The following is a 9,891-nucleotide window of genomic DNA, read 5'->3' on the forward strand; positions in this document are numbered from 1 at the left end:
AAATTGGAAATTTCTTACATGTAACAATAGTGAAGGATTGTAGAGTGTGGAATGGTATAAAATTGGAAATAAATTTACACAGGAATGTCTTGTCTCATTTTTTTGATGGAGGATGAGTTATCTAAAAAAATCAAACAAAAGGAAACGCAAGAACAAGCTGTCATAAGATAGACACAAAGCTTATCCCATCCCTACAAACCTCGTTGTCCACCCTTGAATGTGAAATTCACCACCAGCCAACCACCACATTTCAATTCCAACCATGTGCCCAAACTCATAGTCTTAACCTGACTAGTAGTCTTCTTAGCTAATGGCTAAGAGATTTTCCAAGGGTAAATCTACAAGGACAGCTTGCTGAAGACTTCTAACCCTTCCCGACACCATGATTCCATATCACGTCACAGCAGAAGTCAGTAATCCTAGGCTGGAATTGGACAACTATAACAAACTGTACTCTGATACTTCCTTCACTGTCATGTAGACATTTAGGAGGGATCTTTCTAAGCTTAGTCCTCAGACTCCAATGTCAATTACGTGGTGCATGCAGAGCTAAGTGCTACCATCACGGCTCATTTCTGTCCTTCAGTACCACTTTTGGTGCTAAGGCTATTGAGACATCAGACTTGACGATAAGCATCCTTTGAAGGGTATTTCTGTCACACTGAGCTCCAAATCTATTTCAGAAGCCCCTGGAGTTATTTTTCCCAAGGTAGCTCCAGGCAAGCACAGTTCTTATCATTTTACAGCCACAATCACATATACACACACCCAGTGTCATAATACAAATCCTTATCATAACTTATTACAAAGACTTATCTACATTTCTGAGCCCTATGTTGCTGGAAGCCTACAGGCTGGCAATAATTTGCACACATTAGATTTAGAGAAGTACACAGCACAATAAATTACATTTCTTACCCCTAGGCAAATATTAGAGATACAGTACATACTTGCATTCGTGTATTGGTACACAACAGCTATCTCATCTGCCAGCCTGACTATATGCTATATAATACCTGAATGAGTGAGGACATTATCATTGAAGTATGAGAGTTACGAGGATCATCCATAACACAGTTATACACGTACAACTTAACCGATGACCACTCCCAACGTCAAGTTCAGCATATCCCGGCGTAGTCGGCGGAAGTGTCGCCACTTCGTAGAGCGTGATGCTTGCTTCTCTCAGAGCGACACTGTTCCTGATGCGACAAATGTACTCGCCAAAGTCTCCGTCCCTAACGTCCGCGAGCTCCAGGACCAATGTTCCCGTCGTTCCTCCGGTAGACTCGTATCTCCGTCCCAGCGAGATCTTACGGTTATCTTTGTACCAATCCAGTTGTGTCGCGGCTGGCAGGGCGTCCACGTCACATTTTAGCGATGTCCTTCCCCGTAATACCGCCATGACCTCTGACCGCCGAGGGGTCACCGTTGGCACGTAGTGGACTTCAAAATCCACGACTCTGTTGTGTGTTGGCGAAACGTTGTTCGAAGCCAAGCAGCTATACCGTCCCGACGCCGTGCGACTGACGTTTGACATGAGTACCGTGCTATTCTGGAAGAACACGCTACCGTGTTTGCCGAGCTTCTTCCATATGACATTCGGTACAGGCTTGCCCGTGGCGGTGCAGTTAAAAAGTGTGTCTGTCCCCTCTTCCACTACTACTTTCTGTCCCACTTCCTGGCCGTTCACGGTCATAGACTGTACGGTGGGAGGCACCAAGATTGTCAGGTCCCCTGAAGAAGAATTGTACCCTGATGAGAAGTAGATGACACACGTGTAGGTTCCCTCATCTTCCAGGACGGTTTTTGTGATGTGCAGATCGTACTGTCTGCCTGTGTTGATGAGTGACATGCGGTTTTTGTCGGCCAGTAGGATGTCGTTGCCCATACTTACTGGGATGCTGTTCTTGACCCAGCTAAGCCTAGCGTCGCCCCTGTTCTTGACGGTACATCGCAGGATGGCCGGCTGTCCAACGATCGTGTCCACGCTAGCGACGGGCGAAGCAAAGCCAGGATTCTGCTGACAGTGCCCCGAGTTGACCCACAAACAGAGGAGGATTGTTGTTGCCACGAGCCGAGACATCGTCCGTGCGTGCAGTTGTAGTAACCCCATCTGAAACGTTGCTGTCGCGCGTCCTTGATCGCTACTAAACCGTGGCTGCACGCGTACGCTGTCGTGCGTGTGAGTAAACCCCCTCCCGGCACAGTGATTGGCTTCTGGCGGCAAGCCAAGGCACAGATTGATTTCCCATGGGCGTGCAGCTAGCGTACTTGTACTTTTAATCCCCGCGGCGGCTCCCGTACTTACAATCCAAACAGTACCAATTGCGGGCTAAGCTCATCCGTCCATCTGGTCCGACTGTTTGCCGCGAGCAAACGTGCGCCGTGTCAGGCAGAGAAGTAGTCCTCGCCGATACCTACACCTGATGCGCGAAGGAGACACTGATTCCCCGCGAACGGTAGGCTTTCTCACGGTCGTCTGCACGGAGATGAAAATTTCTGAAACAGTTGCAGGCAAGGTCGTTAATTATGCAGAAAGTAGACGGGATGTACTGAACGGGTCGGATGAATAATACATGAGTTAAAGTGAAGCGGCCGTGAGGGGGGACAGTGGGTCACCCGGTGGGTCCCTGGGGACACACCAAATAAGGCCTCGCCACAGAGTTACTCTATGTACCCACCGCTTTAGGGCAATTTTCACTCAAACAAAAAGAAATAGCAGTAGATCAACTGAAAAGTGACCCCGTGTTGTTGTCTTGCGTACGTCTGGTGTTTGTAGTCATTTTCATTCTACTGGTCAACAAAATATCAACAGTGGCAACTAGAGAATGATCTTTTTCCCTCGGCCGCGAGTGCAAGTTACGCCAAGGCTAGGATTGGTTACACCAATGACCTATATAATGTCATTAATCGATGTCTGGACATATGTAAATAACACACGAGGTCTCTGTGATAAATATTTAGATTTTACAAATCCCTTATGTACTCTCCAAGTAGAGGTTGATGGGTGAACATCGTTACATTTCTATATATGCCCCGTTTTATATTTGCTTGGAGGGTAAATCAATGGCGATGTCAATAAAGACAGTTACATGTATTTGCTTTGTTAATTAGTAGCACTAATAGCATCATGACTTTCGCGTAACTTAATCAGGGAAGATCGGATACAACATTACAGATAAATCAACTTGACCACCCGGCTAGTCCCGTTGACGTCTTTTCTGTCTGAAGCACATTGATTCAATTTTCCTCACAACTTACATTGTACACGCCCTGTTTCCTTGATGATCGCTGTGAAGAATCTTCTGAACAGTGTTTTCAACTCGCAAATATTACTTTGAATGCTAGTCCAAGAGAGATCAGAGATGCCACACAATCTAATTCTACCAAAATCACCGAAAAGTCCAAAATCAGCATTTAGAATTTCCATTCTATAAATCCTCTTCCCTGCCTCTCAAAGTAGGGGTTGCCCTTTCCTCGATTACACGCTTGTCCCAATTTTGGTCTTAGATTCGGTGCTCTCTCTCCAACTTGTAATTACTCTCTATTAATACTCAGGACCCAAGTTCAAGTGTGCTGGCGTAACTATTACTACTGCGCAGATTGAATTACTCCTCTAGCCTGATAAGGCCCGCGATAAGAAATTGAGTCGTCGTGTACTGTACTGAGGAGTTACCAAAGGCCTTTACACTGCGCCATTGGCCAAATGGTAGTTAGGCCATGTTGATTTGATTATATGGATGAGATCCCCTCGTTACCCTAAAACTGATGCGAGCGTGCGAATAAAAAAAAGTTTGGCAAAAAAAAAGTTGCTTTCTGATTCAACATGAAATCTACGTCATGAGGGTTGAACAAATGACACAGAGTATGGTATGACAAATAATCTACTCTTCAAATTGAATTTCTTTACATTTTCACTTTGATTTTGGTATTCTACGACATATGGTATCGTTTTCCGATCTTTTTTTTAACTTACTGTTGTATATTTCCTTATTTTGCAACTGATTTGTACGATTTACAGTATGGTTGATTTTTTTTTTTTTTTGGAAACGGCCGAAAATTCATGCGCGCGTGAACGTCATCCGTGATATAATCAAATCAGCATGGTTCACCGGTACCCTAGAGCTAGAGATTCTATTAAGTTTGTTATATCATTGTTGCAAGCAGGGGAAAAGCCACGGCGCCAGGGTCAGCACCTCAGCTTCCTAACGCAGCAAAAACCCGCGCGCAGTCCAGATGTTTTCAGCGATAGGAAATCTGCCAACCAGGCTAGCTAGGCTAGCTTCTTTGCAAACACATACAGGAAAGTCCTGTTTTTGTCTTGTCGTAAAGGCATTTTTAAAAGCTTTTCTATGCACGAAAGGTCCGGTCACTTGCCAAAACAAATTCAGTTGTTTTTTTTCACGATAAAAGCTTAAGTGTAAGAAATCACCTCTCTTACAGATCCACCCTCGAGCCCAATATACTCCAAGGGTTTGTGTATAGTGGCGCTCAAACGAACCGTACAGCGCATGAATGGATCACCCTTTCGCTTTGCTGCGTAATCAATAGGCTGAATAGCGTACTGAGGTATCGTGTATGTGTGAATTCAGCCTAGTCAACGCAAAGCCAAATTTGACATTCAAACCGTCAGCCTCGTCAGCTCCCCCTGTCTACAAAGAAGTGCACGAATAGCTGTTTATATATCTCAGTGGACAAATTTCACAGATCGATGCCCGCCACCATATGCCTGTAGATCTGTACGGTTCTTTCGAGTTGAAGGTCAAAGCGGCCGTTGCAACGGTCGTAAACTTGAGCGGATATAGCCTGCAATCAAACAAAACTCTGAGTCCCTAGGCCTCTTGCTCAACCAAGGCGTTGTTCTTTGATCGATTGGATAAATCATAAATGGCCAACAACGCAAACCTGATGCCCAGTTGGATTAAAAGGAAAAAGCACTCAAGTTGACTTGAACGTTTCAAAGCGGCATACAGAGCTGCTGAAATAGTACCGACGAGGCTAGCTGTATCTTTCATTGTCACTTCCACAGTTCTCTCTGGAACCGATCCACTCAAACTGTCAAAGAAAAAAAATGAAACGCTGACCCAAGGGTTTATAAGATTTACAAAAGGCGTCATTGCCAGGCAAGAAAAATATGATGTGACATGACCCACTGTACGAATATTTTGCGAATTTTGATGTTTGAGCTGATTCACGATTTTTTAATCTGAGTATCATCATGTTCAGCGAATAACCTAAAGAACATCTTGGACTAATATCGTAAGATTTTTGACGTATGTGATGATATTACATGTATAGTATCAGCAATACGTCATTGCCCTTACGTACGGTTGCAACTCTCTGTAAAACCGGTAGGAGGCAGGGCAATCTTGATAGACCGCAAGGCGAAGCGAAGTGAAGGTCATCGTTCGAGCGGTCGAATCGACAGCTGTTCTGTACATGTGGCCACGGGGACATCCACGGTACACTTCTTTACGCCTTTTACCTTGAATTTTAGTGTGATGCTGATGTTTAAACTTCTTCTGTTGTGTTTCTGTATTTTGGTGTGTGATCTCTGCACAGTTGGTCGTAGTCAAACTCAATTTATATGGTTAAATAATCGTGAACATTGGCCCCGATTTTCAGCGTGGCCTTTGTTGTCTTCGCTAAAAATCACTACAGGGGTCCTAGGGGGCAGTGGAGCCAGCTAGTGAACTTGGGTTCCAAGGCGGTGCAAATAAAACCTTTGTCTAACAAAGGATTTTCTCCTCCCCCTCCTTACCTTCAGGTGTAAATCTACCTCACCTGCCCCCCCACTCCCCTCCCCGGCCCCCCGTGAGATGGATGTCCTCCCTGCCTCGCCTGCCCTGATCCTGCTGGCCGGAGGGGGTACACTGGTGTCCACAGTAGCTGCCGCCCTGTTTGTGTGCTATCTCCGTCCTGCTTATATCCTTATCCTACTCAGATGGTAAGCCAGGCTCTACATTATTGTTTAGAATTTTTAGCTCGATAGTTGTTACAGTATCATGGGCAATGATTGAGTGAGCGATTGAGTGAGTGAGCGAAGGAGTGAGTGAGCAAAGGAGTGAGTGAGCAAAGGAGTGAGTGAGCAAAGGAGTGAGTATGTGTCTGATTGAGTGAGTGAATGAGTGAGTGATTGAGTGAGTGAGCAAAGGAGTGAGTGAGCGAAGGAGTGAGTGAGCAAAGGAGTAAGCGTCAGTGATTGAGTGAATGAGTGAGTGAGAGTGATTGAGTGAGTGAATGAGTGAGAGTGATTGAGTGAGTGAGCGAAGGAGAGTGAGCAAAGGAGTGAGTGAGCAAAGGAGTGAGTGAGTGAGTGAATGAGCAGGTGAGCGAGCAAATGAGTGAGTGAGAGAGTGAGTTATTTGCAATATGACATGGCGGTACAAGAACAGGATAGCCTTTCTGAATGAGATTAAGAAACACAACACAACACAATGGGTTGAGTAAAACACAAAGTCTCCTAATGCTCCCAGGAATCAAACCCGGACTGCCAGCTCACGAATGCTCAAACCACTAGGCTAAAAGGTCTGGATCTGTTGGACAGGTCAGTTGGTGGTACTTGAACCACACTGCTACAATTACATACTTGTCCCATTAGGTACAATGTGTGGAAAACGGGTTTCAAGATCAAGTTTGTCAAGGCAGCGGGACGGCAGGTTGCGTACATGGAACGAGGAGAGCCACGGGATGGAGAACCCTCCATGTTGTTCCTGCACGGATTCACCGACAGGAAAGAAACCTGGTGTGAAATGATAAAGGTACCTTCAGACAATCAGTTACAGTTTTTTCTGAGGTCACACTTATTTGATTCGACATGGCGGAAAAGAATAAAAAAACAAGGCAGGCAATAAAAATCAGTGGCATGGTGACGATTTAATGATTATTGTATGTGCTGGAGCCAGTAATCTCCATTACAATGCTCGAAAATAGATGCTCACATTTACAGGATGCATGTGTAAAATGTGTGATCCTAGTGTATTTTGCTAGGAGGCACGATTGTTGGGGGTAACAATGGGGTACTGGGGAACACAGTACGGGGCGTTAAAACTATACCATACTGATCTTCCCCCTTACCCAAGTCTTTTATCGTCTCAGCAATGCAGAGGATGGTTATCATATACATGTATATATTACACTTGATTGTGTGAATGTTAAACCATTCAAACAATTAAAACTTCCCCGATGTCTGTAGTACCTGCCTGAACACCTGCACCTGATAGCTGTGGACCTGCCGGGACATGGAGACACTGAGATCAAACCTGACGATGATCTGAGTTTCCAGAATGGTCTGGTCATCTTACACCAGGTATGTACTTTCAAAGTCTATTCTTCATGCAGATGATCAGATGGGATGATCTTACTTTGACTTATTGCCAAAATAGAGGTTCAACAATGCAGGTTCAACAATGGTAAAATTTAGCCAAATAGGCAGAATAATTGGCCGGTGTAGAGTTCATTTGCCTCCACAGTTAATAAAACTGTAATGGTGGACCCATTCCCCTGGCCAGTTGGATTATATTTTTGCCAAATATTCTGCAGTAACTATTCTAATCCCGTGTAATGATAAAACAGACACTCTTAAATGATGGTAGTGGAAAGTTCTGTTTGCTTAACAGAACAATATTGACCTTTCCTTGTCTATTTGTGTAGTTTGTTGGTGCCATTGGACTGGATCGTACACAGTTCCACATAGTAGGGATATCCATGGGAGGGGCAATAGCCGGCTGCTACGCTGCCAGTCATCCGGAACAGGTGTCAGCTCTCACCATGATGTGTCCTGCAGGTAGGTTACCTATATATATGGGGCCTTGGGTGACCAAAGGGTTTAGTAGAATGTCGGCAGAACGTACTGCACCTGTGCAAAACGCGTAATGTATTGTGCATAGCACTTTGTCAGAATGTGTCATGTAAGGTCGTACTCGCGTATATAAGGTTAACATCTCATCATTCTGTAGTTTCCAAGTACTGGAAAAAGATATTGTCTGCAACAGGCAAAATTCTGATGCAACATTGACCAAAAATCCAACAAAAAATGTGAAAAATCGGGGTTTCGGGCAGGTGCAGTACATGTATGTTCTGCCGACATCTCGTTTTAGTAATTATATCTGTCACATTCAAATGTAGTTGGGATCATATGTTTCACTGGTTAATTTTACCCAGAATAAAACAGAATAGTGTTCAACTGCTGACTGTGGCTGTTTTTGTTTTTTTCAGGTGTGAGAACACCACCCCTGGAGCATATAGGACCACTGCTGATTCCTGAGAGTACTACAGCTCTAAAAGAGATGCTGGACAGAGTATTTTATGACTGGAAGGTTGTAGAACCACCTGAAATGGTGTGTATTGTCTCTCAATTCTCTCCTAGTCAATATGTGTGCTATCGTTAACTCATGCCTTATAGTTACCCATTAGTGTTGTGCTCTCCACAGACTAGTTTTACATGTATGGAGGGCAATGTTACTCAATGTTACATTACAATGTCTACAAATGTCATTCTGGCTTTTACTTCTTTACTGGATCTATACATGAATGATACTGGCTGTATCAACTGTTCCATTGCTGGCCATCCACAGATTCTGGAAGGAGTGTTAGAGCTACGGAAACCACGTCATGACTTTTACAGAAAAAGTGAGTTTTGAGACTTTTAAAATGTTGTACATTTACATCTACAAGTTGAATGTATGTAGTTTAGTTAAAATACTAGTATTTTATACTATCTGGGAGCTGATCAACCTTTAGAATGACTTTATGTCACCTGGAAATTTAACTTCCCACCTTTGAAATCCCAAACAGTATGAAAATGTTGTTGGTAAGTCAGGACTTCTAAAAACATGTATTACATGTTTTCTTTCACTGCAGTGTTAACCGAGTCCAGGAAAACCCCAGACATACTTGAAAAGGAGTATATGGACAAAATCACAGCCCCAACCCAGGTCATTTGGGGGAAGCATGATCAGGTATCAGAATAAATCTATGCCATATGATACTAGATTAAAAAGTATTATGTAGGATATTCAATGGGTGCTACAGTGTACATATAAAATTGTTTTCCCTGTGTTCCTTCAGCTGTGCCACACCTCTGTTGATTTTACTCATTTATTTTTCATTTCATATTCCAAACACGTGTTGCTAAACTGGCAGAGGATTTATTCATGATATTCAAATCCTTTACAAGCCAAACAAGAATGCAGTACTAGTATTTAGAGAAAAATTTGTTCATTGCATTCTTCAGATAGCAGTATCAACATTTGTGAACAAAGACAACTACAGCAGTAGTATGTTCTTGTCTTGTATATTAACACCTTCCATCTCCTTAGATCCTCCCCCCATCGGCTGCAGCAGTTCTGGAGAAAGCTGTCCCCAACTGTCGGGTGGACCTGCTGGACAGATGTGGACACGCCCCGGGGAACGAAAGGCCCCGCAAAACTGCCAGTCTACTCATACGGTTCAGGGAATCCATTCTAAATAATGAGTAAGATATGTGGAATTTCATTCAGTCACATTCTTGCATCTGTATCTAACTTTAAAATGACAGGCACATGTAGACACCAAATGTGCCTTGTAGCTTCTGTGAATGGTTAACTTTCATCAACTTTCATCAATCACTGAATAAAGAGACAACACAACCAAGTGGTTTATTCATCCAACATGTCAGTGACCGTCTGTTACCTTCCTCAGGGCAATTCTGATGTGAGTCTGGTTCACATTGCACTTGCATTTTGGAATGCATCTATTACAGCAACACCTGTGCTGTGCAATGTGAACCAGTCAGAATTGCCCTGAGGAAGGTGACAGACGGTCAATGAAAGAGTCTCTTTATTCAGTGCCTTGTAACTTGTAATTTCAATTAGATAAAGAGAAGGGAGGCTCCAAGTTGTGAAAGAA

The 9,891-nt window shown here is 43.7% G+C and overlaps 2 protein-coding genes across 2 annotated transcripts; one reads left to right on the plus strand and one right to left on the minus strand.

Annotated features, from left to right (window-relative positions):
• Positions 1 to 215: 215 nt before the first annotated feature.
• LOC109469400 (opioid-binding protein/cell adhesion molecule-like) lies at positions 216 to 2,520 on the minus strand. Its single transcript, XM_019767905.1, has one exon. The coding sequence runs from the start codon at positions 2,114 to 2,116 to the stop codon at positions 1,037 to 1,039; it is 1,080 nt and encodes a 359-aa protein (XP_019623464.1). The 5' UTR covers positions 2,117 to 2,520; the 3' UTR covers positions 216 to 1,036.
• Positions 2,521 to 5,822: 3,302 nt separating this feature from the next.
• LOC109469397 (monoacylglycerol lipase abhd6-A-like) lies at positions 5,823 to 9,496 on the plus strand. The gene is made up of 8 exons (XM_019767902.1): positions 5,823 to 5,950; positions 6,605 to 6,764; positions 7,199 to 7,312; positions 7,657 to 7,789; positions 8,221 to 8,342; positions 8,580 to 8,634; positions 8,866 to 8,963; positions 9,324 to 9,496. Exons 1-8 carry the CDS (start codon positions 5,823 to 5,825, stop codon positions 9,480 to 9,482), a joined length of 969 nt encoding a protein of 322 aa, XP_019623461.1. The 3' UTR covers positions 9,483 to 9,496.
• Positions 9,497 to 9,891: the final 395 nt, after the last annotated feature.

This window comes from Branchiostoma belcheri, unplaced genomic scaffold (genome assembly GCF_001625305.1).
Source record: "Branchiostoma belcheri isolate BF01 breed outbred unplaced genomic scaffold, Haploidv18h27 scaffold201, whole genome shotgun sequence".
NCBI lineage: Eukaryota > Metazoa > Chordata > Leptocardii > Amphioxiformes > Branchiostomatidae > Branchiostoma > Branchiostoma belcheri.

Coding starts and splice junctions, on each gene's coding strand:
- LOC109469400 (XM_019767905.1), bottom strand. CDS start 2,116: ATGGGGTTACTACAACTGCACGCACGGACGATGTCTCGGCTCGTGGCA.
- LOC109469397 (XM_019767902.1), top strand. CDS start 5,823: ATGGATGTCCTCCCTGCCTCGCCTGCCCTGATCCTGCTGGCCGGAGGG. Junction 8,343..8,579: donor TTGTAGAACCACCTGAAATG/GTGTGTATTGTC, acceptor GGCCATCCACAG/ATTCTGGAAGGAGTGTTAGA. Junction 8,635..8,865: donor TCATGACTTTTACAGAAAAA/GTGAGTTTTGAG, acceptor CTTTCACTGCAG/TGTTAACCGAGTCCAGGAAA.